Raw genomic sequence first — 18,653 nt, forward strand, 5'->3', positions numbered from 1 at the left:
GCTCTTGTATTTGCTTAACAGAATTTTCGGCATTACTGAGGACAAGGCAACAGAGAAGAAGTCAAACATAATGGAACGATTTACATGGAGAATTCAGACATTCAGATGCCTCTTGGACACGAAGAAGATCACATGTTTGATTTCCACCGAAATTGCGGGAAGGTCTGCGGAGAATAAGGAAGGCTTCCCTAATCCTGTCTCTGTCTTTTTTCATCCAAGACATGTCCATATAAGGCCAGCACTTGACATTCATCCAAATCCATGATCTGATAAACTCAACTCATCGCAGTTCTTCATTCTTGTTCTTCTTCGGAAATACGGAAATGGCTCTCAGGGCAACTGTGAGCAAACACTCTCTCCAGCCCTCTTCTTTTGGCCCCTTCGGGATACGATCTTGTCTCATGTTTCAGTTTGATGCTGACCAGAGTTTCCGGCTTAGTCACACTAATGGTCTTTGTGTTGTGACTTTTGATGCAGAGCTATTGGAAATCTGTAATGAACCGAATTGGCAGCCGGAACCGATCCTTTGCGACAGCAGCTTCTCCCTCCGTTTCCAAGGCCAACAGGTCCTTCATGGGTCCTTCTTCATCTATTTTAAATTGTTCGATCCTTACGTGCAACATTATGGAAGATGAAACAACTCTAGCAAACTGTTAGCCCGTCTCAAAGTTTAAGCTAGTAAGTTGAGCCAATATGTAATCAATCTCATATAACTTCATTTTTTGAATGTTTGGATTCCCAGAAATATGTATCTGGTCCTCGAATATGGAAGAGCCAAACAAAGATACAAACATATGCTTATTGAGTTCCTTAAAACTGTCCAGCGGATCCTGCCATCCATCAGTGGTTGCAGTGGAAATCTTTAGATGCGTTTATAGAGCCATGGATTACCTATGGTCTTCGATATGATATCATGGAATCCCGGAATCCACTGATATTGTCTATACAGGAGACTCCTAAACAATATATTAGGTCCTTTCATAGAGTGCTTGGAATGAAAGAATCCGATCATGAATAGAATAACGAAAGCAATATGACACAGCGAATAATTCTAAACGTGACGATGGGCGGGCCGTAGGTGGGCAAATGCAATGGGCGGGGAGTGGACACCTATCGCTGTGCTGGGCGGGATGTTGCTTGTGGCAGCTGGGATGGGGATCCACACGGCGAAGCAGCAGTTGGTGCACTCCCCTTGCGTTCGAGTGAGTAAGAAGAGGAGGGAGACCGTCCCGGAGGTGGAGGAGCCCGAGCGCATCATCAACTCCTCTGACAAGTTCGTCAAGAAGTCCTTCCTCCGCAAGGTGGCCCATATTCAGGAGCACCCTCGAACCATCCCCGACCTGGTCCGCACTGACCCTTACACTCGGTACAACCCTCCACATTTTAACAGAGAAAAACAGACATGCTTCATCGTTTGTTACTACTTCTCATCTTTTCTGCAATTGATCAAATAGTGGCACTTCCAATCAAATAGTAGTAAGTTCGATTCCCGTATCCTGCAGGCCTCGAGAAGCGCAGACCCTAAAGGCGGTAGGGGTGGACCCAGGGCGCCGTTGAACAGAAAAGCCTGATCACACAGCATCGACAAGGTCTTCCTTACTGAGTAGCTCATCTTGATGGAGTCGAAGTTCAACTTCAATATTGTATACATAAGACATCTATTTGTTCATCGTTCGGCCTTCTAGGCCACTTTTGTTTGTAAGGCAAACTAGATTGTAAAGCCCTGCTGACTGCCCTTCTGAGGCTTCAATCAGATTATGAGGCTGCTGTTAGTTAATATATTTATGCTACATGATTACTTCATGAATAAGGACAGCATCCTAGCTTCCTGGTAATTATAAACCTTATGAATTATCATAATATACAATGCAATTATGCAAAGACCGATTTTGCTTTCATAAATGATTATGCATCCTTGAGGAAAAGTTCTTAATATAATGGCACAAGACGTCTACTCAGAATAAATTGGTCTTAACTAGATTCAATACTCACCAGCGAAACTTAATTATGTGCCCTTTTTATTTCGCTTTATTTCATATTCTTTAGATTATGCATACTTCACTGGCCGCAAGCCTTAACAGTCAGGATTTGATCTTGATCTGACCCAATGGGAGGTCGACCAAACAAAACACGCGGGCCTCAAGCCGGCAAAGCAATTTCCAGCCCCAATGTGCACGTAGCTGGCCCGACTTGCTTGATCAAGCTTCAGAGGGAGAAGGCTGGCTCCATGGTTTGGAACGTGAGCCCCAAGCCCTCGGTCGGCTCGCAAGCATAAGTCTAGGCCCCAAGAACCCAACCTACGGCTGCCCTGGGTTGGTTTTTGCCCAAGGTTGGCGAACCAATGTACAGGGTTTTGCCATCTCCTGGCACAGTGTACCGTTGGCTCGCCTGACCTGGCAGCTCAGAGAGCTATGAAATGGCTCTAAAGAAATAAAAAATTTAATTAATTAATATTTTATATTATTATAAAATTTATTCTAGAAGCATTTTGGTATTTATGCATTCTATTTTATCATATTCTTTGTCTATTATGACGTTCAACCAAACCAAAAGATTGAATCAGAATTTCAACACTTTAATCCACCCATAAATTTACTTCTCTATCGATTCGTATCACCTAGTACAATTCCTATCACATGAACCAAAGTCCCCCCATTCGGGCAGGGCTGACCTTTAATGCATCCATCCAGCACAATCCCACCAATTCGATACTGACAACTATGTGTGATGTAGGTCGACAGTTCCTTCAACTTAACATACACTTGAAGCTGTGGTTTTGATTAGAATGATTGTACTGATCTGAAATGCAGCGCGTTGATGACGCAGCGTACACGCAAAGAACCCGTCACAGATCCGTTAATTCTGCAGAATTCCGGAACTACGACCTTCGATCCCTATTGATTTTCGAATTCCTAGAAAATTGACATCCAACTTGAACAAATCCGAGAATAGGCAAACAGCACGAAAGCTCCAACTTTTATTGATAATAAAAAAACAACTCATCTTAACCCTAGGGTTTTACAATACTTAAATAGAATTAAAAAAGCCTAAATTGCACGAAAGACATAAACTTTTCCTAAAATTAAAAAAACGCCCAAATAACATAAAAATGCCCGTTTCAGACCCTAAACGATGGAATTTGGCCTAAATCTCATCTTTACATAGCCAAAGGCTATGAGTTTTGCTCTGGAGGCCGTTTCCCTTGAGATAAGATCGTTAGAACCTATTTTTCTCAAGATACCAATTTGCCACGTCTTCTGCTGCATCATTCTCCCATGGATGGAGAGAATTCGCCCTAAGAGTCCAGAGATAAAATTATCCACACAAACATACACATATTCCATACTTAATTGGAAATCGATGTTAGCCAATACTCCAGAACGGATGATTGGAAAAAATTCTGACTCAAAATTTTATACCGCAGTGATTGGTTCGATAGAGACATCTGACATCCTCATCCTCATCTGTTGATTCGAGGCACGGTACTTCTTAATTTCCTGCTTCAGTCTCACCTCTCTCCTATCATTTCTTTGCGAGTTCATCCTCTTGTCGATGGCCTCCCAGACTGCATCAGCCTTCTTGTCGTCCTCATCATACTTCACAAAAGCAAAGACACCCACATCATTCCCCTCAAATTCATCGAATTTCCAGTTCTCGTCATAACCCCCGTCATCTCCCTCATCATCCTCGTCGAACTCGGGCTCTCTATCACCTCCCGCTAAAAAAAACGCGTCATCAGACGGATCCTCTTCGATAAATATATTCGCGTCCCCTTCAGAATAGGAATCATACTCGACATCCTCCGAGTCGGCAGTTGGATTAAGAACTCGTTTGCGCCTCAGGTCAACCTTATGTCGGGCCCCCATCAGCGCTCCCATCCTCTCGACTAGGCGATCCACAACCACGTCCAGCCTACGCTCCAGCGCCACCACCAGCCGGGTATCAATGATATGTTCGATCCTTCGATCTAGTTCGATTTCCTCGGCAACACTATGTTGATTAGCCATTCTTCGAGGCGACATCACTGTTCCAAGAGCGAATCCGGCTTTAATACCAACTGACGCAGCGTAAACGTAAGAACCTGTCACAGAACCGTTGATTCCGCAGAATACCAAAACTATGACCTTCAATCCCTATCGATTCTTTGAATTCCTAGGAAATTGACATCCAACTCAAACAAATCCGAGAATGGGCAAAGAGCACGAAAGCTCCAACTTTTATTGATAATAAAAAACAACTCATCTTAATCCTAGGGTTTTACAATGCTTAAATAGAATTAAAAATGCCTAAATTGCACGAAAGACATAAACTTTTTCTAAAATTGCAAAAAACGCCCAAATAACATAAAAATGCCCGTTTGAGACCATAAACGATGGAATTCGGCCTAAATCTCATCTTTTCACAGCCATAGGCTGTGAGTTTTGCTCTGGATGCCGTTTCCCTTGAGACAGGATCGTTAGAACCTGTTTTTCTTGAGATACTGATTTACCACGTCTTCTGCCGCATCTGATACCAATTGACGCAACGTACACGTAAAGAACCCGTCACAGATCCATTGATTCAGCAGAATACTGGAACTAGGACCTTCAATCCCTATTGATTCTTCGAATTCCTAGGAAATTGACATCCAACTCGAACAAATCCGAGAATGGACAAAGAGCACGAAAGCTCCAACTTTTATTGATAATAAAAAACAACTCATCTTAACCCTAAGGTTTTACAATGCTTAAATAGAATTAAAAATGCCTAAATTGCACGAAAGATATAAACTTTTCCTAAAATTGCAAAAACGCCCAAATAACATAAAAATGCCCGTTTGAGCCCCTAAAAGATGGAATTCGGCCTAAATCTCGTCTTTTCACAGCCAAAGGCTGTGAATTTTGCTCTGGAGACCGTTTCCCTCGAGACAGGGTCATTAGAATCTATTTTTCTCAAGATACTGATTTGCCACGTCTTATGCCGCATCAGTTGACAAGTTGGAACCATAATTGAACAATAATATATCCAGATGTTGTCAAGTTGTTGCTTGTTCCCTGTCTCGTTCCCCACCCTCTCTTTAATTTCGAGGACCCATTTAATATGGCGGAGATTATGCTTTGTAAGTAATAGAGGAAATAGTGATTTCAAATCCTAGCCTTCCTAGTTTAATTGTATCATAATTATGTAATTATTTTGCATTTATTTATTTCCTAAAACATGTTATGTACAACTCTATTTAATTCAATACAGAACACCTCCAACAGTAAGTTGAGGTTTCAGCCCAATTCATCTAATCTCATATGGTATCAGAGCCTACGATCGAGCTATACAGTCGATCTTAACTAGGATAACCTATCTCAATTCTCTCTCCCGATCCTCTTAATCATTCGTTTCCTATGGCTGACCTAACTTCAACCATCAATCTTCCCTCCTCAACCCCCACTATTCAGGTCAAATTAAATGGCCGAAATTACATGTTTTGGAAAGGTATTATGAGCCCTCTATTCGAAACCTACGGGCTTCTTCCCTATGCCGAAGGACGAGTATCAGAACCTGACAGAACAATCACAGGACCAGATGGCAGCATTTTACAGAATCCAGAGCACTTGCAGTGGATGTCTAAAGACAAATTTACACTCACCTGCATCATGCTAGCGGTGACTGAAGAAATCGGCTTCACCATCCTTTTTGCCAAGACTTCTCACGAGGCCTGGCACTCTTTGGAGACCGCATTTCTCAGTCAGACGGCCACCCAAGAAGACCTTCTGGAGCAACAGTGGCGTGACCTGTAAAAACGATCAAAACCAATGCTGGAATTTATCAACGATGTTAAGAAGAAGGCCCTCAGTTTTGCTCAAATTGGAAAACCCAAAACTCCAACAGAAGTTAATCGACGAATCTATACTGGATTGGGTCCTGAATGGGAGCCGCTTATTCTAGCTAAATCAGATGCAATGGTGACGATGAGCATTGATGAACTAACCTCATTGCTCATGGGGCATGAAGAACGGCGGTCGTACGCTGCTACCCGTGAGCAATCGCAACAGCTAACTCCAGCTCCTCTCTCCGGAATCCTTGGACCACCTTCGGCCGAAGTCCATTACACCGACAGTCGCGAAAGGATTGATTATCGCGGAAATAACTACGGTGGAAAAGCAAAAAACAGAGGCAAAGGAAAGGGAATCGGACAAGGAAGCGCTTACAGTGGTCACGGGCTTGGCGGTGAACCCTGGAGCTCCAGCTATGGTGGTCACGGCGGCACGGGAGGGCAAGGAGGACAAGGACGTCCTCTATCAAACCCTAACCCTAATTTCGCAGGAAGCTATCGGGGAGGGCAAGGGAGTTTTGGCAGGAACGGTTTGGGTTATAACATCAACCCGAACCGAGACACGCGGACTATCCGGACCGATTTCTTCTCCCAGCCCGGCTCTTTTAATTCGATGGGCTCATCTCAGACCGGCCCATTTCACATGCCGGGTGGCCCAGCATCTGCCTCCAGCCCAGTGACTGCATCTGTTGTATGCCAAAATTGCAACCGGCCCGGTCATACTGCTCCATTCTGTCAATTCAATTATTTTTCTGGTGTTTAGGCTAACATTGCTGAAGCATCTTCTCAGGGACTTCATGACCTTGATTGGTACATGGACTCGGGTGCTACACATCATGTCACTTCCCATTTAGCCAACCTAAACATTCATGATGAGGCACCGCACTCCGATCACGTCTATGTTGGAGATGGTAAATCTCTTCCTGTATTTGCCTCTGGTTCTTCCACTATCAAAGTCTCATCTCGTCCCCTCCACTTGAATCATATTTTATATGCTCCTAATATCTCCAAAAATCTCATTTCTATCTCTAAATTTGCTCAAGATAACACTTGCTTTTTTGAACTTCACCCTGACTGCTTTATTGTTAAGGATCAACAGACACGCCAGGAACTTTTGCGAGGCCCAGTTAAGGATGGACTTTACTGCTTTTCTCTGATAGGCAAGCACGCCAGTCAACCTCAGGCTCATCTCTCTACATCCGTCTCTAGTACTCTATGGCATCAACGTCTCGGTCATACGTCCTTTCCAATTGTTCGTCGTGCTCTTAGTTCTTCCTTCTTATTGAATAATGATCATGTAGGACTCGTTTGTTCTGCGTGTCAACAAGGCAAATTAATAAACTGTTCTTTTCCTCTCACCATGCATAAGAGCACTTCTCTCTTTGAACTCATTCATACTGACATTTGGGGACCAGCACCAATTCGATCACATACTGGGAACATCTACTATATTCATTTCCTCGACGATTATAGTAAATTTTCCTAGTTTTATGTCATGAAATCTCGATCTAAAGTGTTACAAATTTTTCGTGCCTTTCGTCTTCAAATCGAAAATCTCTATGGTCATAAAATCAAATATTTTCAGTCCGATGGTGCCAAAGAATTCCTTTCAGCTACCTTTCAATCTGAATTACAAAATAATGGAATTTTTCATCGTATTTCGTGTCCTCATGTTCCTCAGCAAAATGGATCCGCTGAACGTAAACACCGTCACATAGTAGACATGGGTCTTTCCCTAATTTCTCACTCTTCCTTACCTTCTAAATATTGGGACTATGCCTTTGAAACAGGTGTCTATCTCATTAACGGGTTACCCACAAAATCCTTACAGTTTAAATCTCCTTATGAGATTTTGCTTGGTCACCCTCCTGATTATAGTCATCTCATGATCTTTGGTTGTCTCTGCTTTCCATATTTGCGTCCTTATACCCATAACAAATTAGAATCTCGTTCCCAACCCTGTGTTTTTCTCGGTTATCCCTTACATTATCAAGGATATCGATGTCTCAATCCCATCAGTGGTCGAATCTTCATATCTCCTCAAGTTATCTTTGATGAACAGTCTTTTCCGCTTCGAACTGGCGTGCCTACCTCAGTGGAACTTGAAAGGACATCCTCGGGCTCTGCCTCAGCTCCTGGTACTTTCTTCTCTAATCTCAATACTTCTTTTCCTGCTTCTCCTGACAACACATATATTCCTATTCCACCCGATATCCTCCATCCTATCCCAACCACATCCACTACTCCGATAGATGTTGCACCCGAGGATATTGACCAATCTACAAGTATTGTTGCTTCTATTGAGGATACTTCAGTTCCTCCTGACCCAGTGGAAACTGTCTAGACTTCCCTTGGTCCACCTGTTCCTCAAAACACACATCGGATGGTGACACGGGCTAAAGATGGCTCCCTTCCTCCTCCACGCTTTGTTATCTCCCGACATCCTGCGGCTTTTTCTGTCTCTACTACTTTGCAGGAACCACGTTCCTTTGCCCAGGCCCGCAAGCACTCTCAATGGCGTACTGCCATGCAAGAGGAATATCGGGCCTTACTTCAGAATGACACTTGGGATTTAGTTCCACCGAATCCCACGCAGAATATTGTTGGCTGTAAGTGGGTATATCGGATCAAACAAAAGGCAAATGGCACGATCGACCGTTATAAAGCACGCTTGGTAGCTAAGGGCTTTAATCAAAGAGAAGGTGTTGATTACGAGGAAACTTTCAGCCCGGTCATTAAACCTGTCACCATTCGCACTATTCTCTCCATTGCAGTCTCCTTGCAGTGGCCTGTTCGACAACTTGATGTGAAGAATGCATTTCTTCATGGGCATCTTTCTGAAGAAGTTTATATGTCCCAACCTCCTGGTTTCATTGACTCCTCACGGCCTCATCACGTATGTCGTCTCAAACGCTCCCTCTATGGCCTTAAGCAAGCTTCGCGTGCATGGTTTCAACGTCTGAGTAATTTTCTCTTTAAGCTCGGATTTCATGACTCGAAGGCAGACTCTTCTCTTTTCATCCTCCAACATTCGACTTATGCTATTTTTCTCTTGGTTTATGTTGACGACATCATCTTAACTGGGACTCCGGGTGCTCTATTCCAGTCCATATTAGCGGCACTACACAAAGAATTTGCCTTGAAGGATCTCGGTCCGCTTCATTTCTTCTTGGGCATGGAAGCTAAGTCTGATTCTACTGGACTATATTTGACGCAGTCCAAGTATATTCATGATATTCTTGTCCGGACATCCATGCTTGATTGCAAGCCTATCAGTTCACCTGTTGCTGCTGGCTCTCGACTGTCTCTTCATGATGGCCACCCGTTTGAGGATCCTTCTCTCTACCGCAGTGTTGTTGGAAGTCTACAATATCTGTCTCTCACTAGACTAGATATTGCTTATGCCGTTAACCAAGTCTGCCAATTCATGCATAAACCCTCTATGACTCACTGGCTTGCGATAAAGCGCATTTTACGGTATCTCAAAGGTACTATTACTTATGGTCTTCATCTTCGATCGGGCTCCATTTCAGCACTTCATGGCTACTCCGATGCTGACTGGGCAGGCAATCCTGATGATCGGCGGTCTGTTAGTGGCTTCATCATTTTTCTTGGATCTAATCCAATTTCTTGGAGCTCGAAGAAACAACGCACGGTCTCTTGTTCCAGCACTAAGTCTGAATACAAAAGTCTTGCCAATGCTACTGCAGAGATAATTTGGCTTCAGTCGCTACTTCAAGAGTTGGGTTTTCCACAACACCAAGCTCCTACTCTTTGGTGTGATAATATATCCGCCATTTACCTCACGGCGAATCCTGTCTTTCATGCTCGAACAAAACATATTGAAATTGATTACCACTTTGTTCGAGAACGTTTTATGCGAGGTCAGCTTCATATTCAATTTATTAATTCTGAAGATCAACTCGCTGACGGTCTTACCAAGGGACTATCCTCTATTCGATTCTCTACTCTTAGATCCAAGCTTCACGTGGAAGACTCCCCGTTTCGCTTGCGGGGGAGTAATAGAGGAAATAGTGATTTCAAATCCTGGCCTTCCTAGTTTAGTTGTTGTATCATAATTATGTAATTATTCTGCATTTATTTATTTCCTAAAACATGTTATGTACAACTCTATTTAATTCAATACAGAACACCTCCAACAGTAAGTTGAGGTTTCAGCCCAATTCATCTAATCTCATATAATAGAGAAAATAGTGATTTCAAATCACTATTTCCTCTATTAGTAAGTCATTTATATTCCATTTCATCGTACAAGTCGACTCATAATCAAGAAGAATTGTCTACTTGCACGTACATATTCATAATCAAGAAGAATTGTCTACTTGAACGTACATATTCCCACTTTTCGGCTCCAAACAAACTATTTATGTTTGGGAACAAATAATAAGTCGCAGTTCAAACTGATCCAACTTTGAACCTGCATATTAAATGACAAATGTAGTGGAATGTCATCAAATATTAATTTTATGGTACAATACCATTGAGTTTCAGTGCAATTTGTACTGGCTATGTGGACATACCAGTATGGATTAATCAATCTCACAAATGAAGTTCTTCGAGCCTATAAGACAATTATTATTAGCTTAATATATATATATATATATATATATATATATATATATAGTTTGCCCAAATATATATATATATATAGATGCTCTTCTTCCTGCATGCTTTGGACTCAGGGTCGTAAGCAAGCTGAGCCAGTTTGCAAACTGTTTGAGCTCAGCTTCGTAAAAGCTCGAGTTCGTTTCAGTCTTATTGAACTCTATTAGAACTCAAGCTGAGCGACCATTCCCTTGAGCCAAGTTTGAGCTTGGATGTGTTTGGTTTGAGAGGCTTGCAAGCCTTACAAGCCTAAGACGATTTTACCTAGAGAAAATTTTGTTTGCTATAAAAAATCATAAGAATATCGACAAACTGAATTTTCTTGGCCAAATTGACAACTAGACATTGATAATAAAATTTTTAATATACACGGAACCAATAGGAAAGCTAAATCAAACTAAATCATGCAAACATAAATAATGCAAATAAACTTCACATTCATAATCTACAATTTGTAAACATTGATAATACAGAGTGAAAAGTTATATATAGAGTATATGACACAGAGAAGCAAATAGAGAAATCAAATGGGAGAAAAAGATTAAAAAAAAGTAATAATTATATTGTTGAATTGAGAAAAAAAATAGAGTGGTGGGTAGAGTGAGAGAATTTATTATTAAAAAATTAGTTAAAATAATGGTTAAAAGGAAATTTCTAATATGATTAAGTCTTCTCACCGTTGGATGTGTAGTGAGTCGCGAGAAACCACGCCGGGTTAGCATGACATGAAATCATGCTAGAGGGAAGAATGAAATGGTGTGGGGTGGAGTAAGATTTGAATTTCAAAACCAAACGTAACCAAAACTACTTACTTATTAATGATGGACATCTTAGAGAAAGAGAAAGTATGTGTATATTACCATTTGGTTGTTCGTTACTGAAGTTTTTTAAGTGCCAATTAAGAATACCTATTGCTCTGTGCTCAACTGCCCCGGCAAGGACAGAAGGAAAAAGTCATCGGCTGATATTCTTTAATTGCATCCATATCTACATGTACTTAATCCAACATGGCATGAATCACCGAACCTGCAATCAGGAATAGTAATGCTTTGAAAAAGGCGTGATTCATTAAGTGAAAGATGCTAACCGAATAGTTAGAGATGCTGCAAGCATTAATCTTTTAAATTTAGTTTTTGGGGTAAAAATAATTCAAAAAGTTAAAATATTATTTTAGATACCCTTTATAAACTAGCCGTATGAACTAACCATTAAAAACTAGCCATTAAATCTCACCCTCTCTCTAAAAGAGGCTTAAATCTCATTTGCACTCACTATCTCCTCTCAAACCATATTACCCTTGAGGTTTATGTAGCACATTTTTGTTTTAATTCTCTCTAGTATTATTTATAGAATTTTATTTAGGAAGAAAAGGAGATAACTGAAATTTTTTAATTTAAATAGTAACATTATCTTCTAATTGTAAGAGTTTTTATTTGTAAGAGAATAATCATTTTTAAGGGTGCTTTTAGTACGGATAGATAATTTTTCAAGTACACACGACTTCTATTTCAATGTTAAAAAAGAAAGAACTAATGAAAGGCTCTTAATTTCGTTAGCATAGAAAATTGAATTTAAAAGGTAAGAAACAATCTTAACAGTGAAAGATACAAAGTTTTGCACTATTCATAACCTTAATTTAAATGAATTTAATAATTTAATCCTATTTAGTAAGGTGAGAGTCAAGTCAATTCGTTTGTTCAAAAATATATAGATATAGATATGAAGATGAATTTATTTTTTATAAAAAAAATATTGATGTGAATTAATTTTCTATGTATTTAACTTTATATGTGTATATATATATGTGAATGATATTTGCTTCTGCAAAATGAGATATACGTACACTTTCTTTTCTTTTTCTTTTTTTTTTCTTTTTATCAATTAGATACAATATTGGCAAGAAAGTCATTGATCACCTCTAAATAATTGTCCCCCAGATACTTTGGGACATTTTGACCATCGGAAAGCATTTAAGTATAGGCCCTTTTGTTATGATTTTTGAAAATTAAGGGACTAAATCGGTGGTAAAAAAATTTTGGCTACCTATGTATTGGCTTGCTACAAATTGGAGGACTACAGTGTTTGCACACTCAAGGACTACAGTGTTTGCACGCTCAATTCCAAATTATTTTAGTGATAGTAATCTATGATAAAGCCTCACATGATTGTGCTATAAAATTTTTCGAAGATCATGCCTTGCAAATGTTATGCAATAGAAGAAGCGGCAAGTTGGTACTTGGAGAAAAACAGATTCTGACAACCCTGTTTCATGGGAAACAACCTCCAGAGCAAAACTCACGCCCATGGCCGTGAAATTACGAAATTTAGGCTGAATTCCATCGTTTAGGGCATCAAATAAGCATTTTATTATTATTATGGTGTTTTTACAATTTTAGGATAAGTTTATATTTTTGTGCAATTTAGGCGTTTTTAATCCTATTTAAACTTTGTACAACCCTAGGGTTGATGACAGTTATTTCTCGAATTATCAATAAAGTTGTGGAGCTACCGTGCTCTTTTCCCCAATCTCGGATTTAATTCGAGTTTGATGCTTATTTCCTGGTATTCGTAAAATCAACAGGTGATAAAAGGTTGTTGTCTGGTATTCGTGCGCAAATCAATAGATCGCAATTAGTTCTGCTGCATCAGTTGGTATCAAAGCCTATGGTTTGATTTTGAACAATCATGCCACTCGTGCGCACCCGAATTTTATCTCGTCGAGGCACGCATGCGCGCGCCTATGCAACGCGGCTTGGGAGTGTCCACCTTCCCGAGGATACGCGACGGACGCACGTGAGAAGGAGTCGCCACTACCTATTTACAACCCAAAGGTCGAGGGCTGGTGAATTGCCTGGGTCTAGGGGTATGGGATACACCTAATATGTTAAGGCCATGGTCTGTACGGAACAGGAAATTCCAAATTCGGGGGTTCTATTACGTGTGGACCTATATCTCACACGCCATTTCGGTACTCTAACTTGCTAGGCTTGCTATTTTATTTATTTACCGCATGATTTAGGGTTGCACTTGACTCACCCGTTTTGACACCGTAAATTCGAAGAAGCACTTCGACCGTCCACTCTCCGACCGGGATTCTTACATGAATGAATGTACAACATAAACCCTTACATTGTTCTCTCGAGTAAATAAAATACAAATTACAACAACTAAATCCCGATTGGTTCGCATCCGGTCACTATTTCACTCGTGCTCACCGTGTGATTTGAAAAGACTGAAATTGAAATTAAGATGCGCTCTCAGTGTTTTGGGGATTGAACCTTGTGATCGACGGTTAGGGGCGTTGGACCCGTATGAATCGTGTCCTAAAGGCTCGGGCTTGATTCGCATAATAAACAAGTGCAAGAATGTAATAAGTAAGCACAAATAAACAAACAATGACGATTTATTATTGCCGAATTTACGTGAGTTAACTGATTATTAACTGGAATATCTTGGCATGCAAATCCTATCCTAAAGTAGACAAAGTGGGTACAGGGTGTGAATCGATCAAGAATCGCCTCAAGAAGGTATTTCGCATTTGGCATTATTTTCCGAGGACCTGACAAACGTGACGTCTGTAGTCAAGTCTTGTGTTTGTAGGTTGCTTTTAGGATTGTTCTATGTTGTGACACTACGGTTATTACAGGTTATTACACAACATGGATTCCGCCCGTAAACCCTAGAACCTAGTGCCTAACCTGTTATTGCCCATTTTTGTCTTAACCAAGTACCCAATTAGTCCGGTATTTGTATTTTGAGCCAATCCACCCGAACTAACTACCCGAGACTATGCTAGAATAACAAAAACCCATCGGTCGGATAGAGCAAGCTATGCAGATGAACCTGTGCCTAGACAGGTAGCCCATCCCTACCATAATACCGTAGTGTTTCTCTTATTCTAACCCTAGGGGTGCCGTTAAGCTGCAAATAGACGATTTTGCCCTTGAGGTGAAAATTGTTTTCAAAAAAGAGAGACTACGCGGTGCGGGCCACCTCGGCTTGTGACCGACGCCAACCGACCCATTGGATCTTCCAGGGTTATGTAAGAACTCCAAAAGAGCCAAATGACCGGTTAGTCTATCCGGAAGTGATCTAAAAAGAACTTCCACGCCCCTACCTGAATTTCCTAAAATCAGGTGAGGCCTCGAGTCAAGACGCGCAAGTCCTTCCTAGACGTCCATGTCACATCGAGCCACGTGTCTCGGGTTTTGTAAAATTGTAAGTTTTGAGAAGGGCACCAACGCATGTTTGCAACCTATCGACGCGAGTTACCGGTTAATTACAGATTTGTGCAGAATTATTAGGGCCAAGTGAGTTAATTAATCGCATGAACGTCCCAATTACCCCATAAGTGGAATTATTGATTACATTAATTAAAATTCGCCAAATGCTCTAAATATGCGGGTTTCAGACTGTCGAACCGATCATCGATGGATCGTCTGATGCGAATCCTAATTCCCGACCGTCTTGAAATTTTTTAAAAAAATTGATTTTAGGCCGAGTTTGCATGGTTAAACTAACTCGTGTGAGGTTTTGATTAAAATGAAAAATGAAGCGTTTAAACATGGGTCACGAATGCACGATCACATCGAACATGATAAACATACGTATTTTACATAGTCGGTGCCACCATGATCACGAGAAAGCGCGTACAAGCATACACAAACGTAATATTAACGGAATCGACAAAATGGCACCTACTCATGGAAGCGGGAAAACAGAAAAAAAAAAAAAAAAAAAAAAAAAAAAAAAAAACACGTATTATCATGTTATATACGTATAACGAACGAGACAAATGCATAATAAATTAGGCCTGCACAGCGCCGGCCGGAGATTCAAGTAGGAAGGATTGGACATCTTTAGAAAATGTCCAGGGACTGAATTTGAACAACTTCAAAAGAACAGGGCTGATTTGGAAATTCGGTCGAAGTTCCAGGGACTAAACTGAAATAAATTGAAAAATTCCTTGGGATGATCGAAAAATTCCAGAAAATTCAGGGACTGCTCAAAAAAGGGTAAGATAGCCCAGGACTTTTTTAGAACGAATTTGGAAGTTGGGGGCTGGTCTGAATAGTGGCAAATGTTCCAGGGACTAAACTGAAACTTATTGAAAAGTTCCCTGGAATGATTGGAAAATTCTGGAAAATTCAGGGATTCATAGGAAAATGCTAAAAATTCCCCTGGACTTGTTTGAGATGAATTTGGAAATTGGGGGATGATCTGAAACGTGGAAAAGTTTCCTGAAATGATTGAAAAATTATGTGGCTGAACTAAAAGTGTTAAAAATGGCCCAGGACTTGATTGAAACGAATTTAAAATTCGGGACTGACCAAAAACATGAGAATAACGACAGGGACTAAACTGGAACAGAATGAAAAGTTTGTAAAACCGGGTTTGGAGTAATCTTGTTCATCCACACGATCCGCGAACGTTCATTTCAAGTTGTTATCATCTAAACAAGCATAATATCAGAAAATGGAACCCTATGCATGCTACTAAGTCGAGATTTTTACCGCTTCCGAGTTAGAGTTAGGAGAAACTCGAGGGGCTTCATAGATCCTTCGAACAAAAGTGGTTATGGGCTGCCCACGGACGCTACAACCGCAAAAGCGAGGGGAACAGCGACACCTATAGAAGAAAAAAAAGAAAAAAAAAAACACAGACAGTGAAGAGGGGTAAAGATCGTGGAGTAAAAAATGAACGAAAGCAAAGGAGAAATGACTTAGCTTTGGGGCCGAGGGAGGAGCAGGCTGGTTTTTTTTTTTTTTTTTGAGATGTGAAGGTTCGAGCTGTGGGTTCCGAGTGGGAGGACTAGCTGGGGACATTTTTTGTTGAGCTCAGAGGACAGCTGGGGAGGTAATGGGTTGAGCTGGGGGAGTTCAAGAGGGAGCTGGGAGCATCAGTTGTGAGAGGAATGGTTGAGATCCTCCCCCCATTGTCCGCTCCTTTTTTTTTTTTTTTCATTCTGGAGGTCCTTCCCCGCAAGAAGAAGATTGCCCCCCTCCTCTGTTCTGCCCGCTAAAAAAAGAAAAAAGAAAAAAACGCCAAAGAGAGAGAGAGAGAGAGAGAGAGATCAAGAAAGGTTGCGTGCCCTCCTGCCCCTTTTTCTTGTGTTTTCTGTTCTTTCTTTTGTTTTTCCCCTGCTGCAGGTTGCAGACGTCAGGGGAAGAGGAGAAGCTGTACGGGGTTGGTTGCTGTAGAACAAGGAGCAGAGATGGCATGGAGAAAAGGAGAAGGGGTGGAGTACACTCCACCTTGCTCAGCCAAAGCACAAGAAGCAGAGCTGTGACCAGTGGTCCCTGAGGATGACCTGAACATTCGAAATTTTTTTGAACTTCTCATCAGCCTTTTGGTCCCTCTGATATTTTTCCTTGATCCTTAAATGAGTTAGGCACATCCTCGTAAAATTTGAAAATCAATTGACCTCGGGAAATACCCCAAACAATGTTTCTTCAACAGCTGGCCAAAACCGGAAGATTTGGTCCTGGTCTGCGAGGAGTTCTTCAATTCTGTACTAATCTAGCCAAAAACATATCCTTTTTTTTTCTGAATCTTCCGTGAATTGGGAACCCAATGCCGTCGGCCACGCTTGAAAATATGAAGAATTGAATTTTATATGAATTTTCTCTCTCGACTGGCAGAAACCGTCCAGGTTTAACTGTTTTGCATATGGTGTGCTAAAAAATTCATAACTCTCTCTCCGTATTGAATCTTGGGATGAGTGACCCGTCAAATTGAACCCAACTCGATTTCCTACGTCAAGCATATGAGAATCGCCCCTTTAGCTTCAAGATTGATCGTGATATGATGCATTGAATCCCATGCTTGTGCTGTTGTATTCACTGTTTGGGCACCCCAGCTCCCACGAATTTTATCTCTTTGTTCGAATGGGCTCTCGACGTGATTTTTGCTTTGACATGTCCCCGACTCACCAAACCTTGATCTAAAAATATCGAACTTGATTCTAGGATCTATGAAGATAGTCATTCTCACCGAAGAAAATGATATAGAGACATGATTTCCTCTTTGTCCACTGCCTTCGTTCGAATATTGATAATCCGCGCCTTACTCCTCGAGATCAATTGTGTGTGCTACAAAATTCCTTATGTTGCCCTCGCCAATTTTCGTTAGAGTTTTGGGATCCTAATTGGGGGCCAGTGGACCAAAATGGGGTGCTGACACCACCCAGGAGAAGGGATCGTGTGGACGATATTCTTGAGCGTGACAACCTGCGACATCTGGAACATAGGATGGAGCAAATCGTGAATCAGAGGATGGATCATATGATGGAGCAGCTAACACAGAGGATGGTTGCACTAATGGGGAACCAGAATCAGGGAAACCCTAACCCTAATCCCGAGCAAGAGGAATCTGGGGAGGAGTCAGAGGGAGAGAATTATTTTACGGATATCCCACGTAGGCAACATAGGGGTCCTATCGAAGATGACAAGAGGCATCCTATCGAGGATGACTGGAGGCGTTGGGAGTCTGGGATGTGAACTGAAATTCCAAAATTTCATGGCAGCCTTAAGCCTGAGGAGTTTCTTGATTGGCTGGCCATAGTCGAGGAGATCTTCGAATTTAAAGGAGTGCCTGAAGATAAACGTGTTCCGCTGGTGGCAATCAGATTGCGAGATAGAGGCATGGGGGTAGCAGGTCAAATTAACCGGAAACAAATTGGGCAAGCCGAAAATTATGACGTGGGAGAAGATGAAGAAGCACTTGCGAGCCAGTTTTCTGCCATACAATATTTAGAGATTGATGTATCAGCGATTGCAAAACTTAGGGCAAAGAACTCAAACGGTGGATGAATATACCACGTAGTTTTTTCAACTTATAGTCCGGAATGAGGTACATGAGATTGAAAATCAATTGGTGGCAAGGTATATTGGAGGGTTGCGGGTGTAGATTCAAGACACCGTCAATATGTTTGATCCACCCAGTGTCTTGGCAGCACATCAAAGGGCTCTACAAGTTGAAAAACAGTCCCGACACAACAGTAATTTCTAGAATTCCTCCAGTATAGGAAGCAGTAATGGTGCGAGTCGTTCTGGAGGTGGAGGTGGAGGCGGTAGTAGCGAAGTGAACCGTCCTGGAGGGGGAGCCAACATAAATACTGCCAACACAAACCAGTCAATTAGACTAACAGGTAGTGGGATGAAATACTTTGGATGTGGCAAAGTTGGTCATAGGCAGTCTGAGTGCAGAAAGACCGCTGGCA

At 41.4% G+C, this 18,653-nt stretch overlaps 1 protein-coding gene across 2 annotated transcripts; it reads left to right on the forward strand.

The window, feature by feature from the left end:
• The first annotated feature begins 237 nt into the window (after positions 1-237).
• On the forward strand, positions 238-1,881 carry LOC116195237. 2 transcript variants are annotated; one of them, XM_031524239.1, is made up of 4 exons: positions 238-341; positions 478-566; positions 1,079-1,366; positions 1,503-1,881. In XM_031524239.1, the coding sequence occupies exons 1-4, from the start codon at positions 324-326 to the stop codon at positions 1,555-1,557; spliced, it is 450 nt and encodes a 149-aa protein (XP_031380099.1). In that variant the 5' UTR covers positions 238-323; the 3' UTR covers positions 1,558-1,881. The 2 variants fall into 2 exon arrangements, with proteins under 2 accessions (XP_031380099.1, XP_031380101.1); XM_031524241.1 differs by having other exon boundaries at positions 1,079-1,343.
• The last annotated feature ends 16,772 nt before the right edge of the window (positions 1,882-18,653 follow it).

This window comes from Punica granatum, chromosome 2, assembly GCF_007655135.1.
Source record: "Punica granatum isolate Tunisia-2019 chromosome 2, ASM765513v2, whole genome shotgun sequence".
Taxonomy (NCBI): domain Eukaryota; kingdom Viridiplantae; phylum Streptophyta; class Magnoliopsida; order Myrtales; family Lythraceae; genus Punica; species Punica granatum.

Coding starts and splice junctions, on each gene's coding strand:
- LOC116195237 (XM_031524239.1), top strand. Junction 567..1,078: donor TCCGTTTCCAAGGCCAACAG/GTCCTTCATGGG, acceptor GGCGGGCCGTAG/GTGGGCAAATGCAATGGGCG. Junction 1,367..1,502: donor CGCACTGACCCTTACACTCG/GTACAACCCTCC, acceptor CGTATCCTGCAG/GCCTCGAGAAGCGCAGACCC.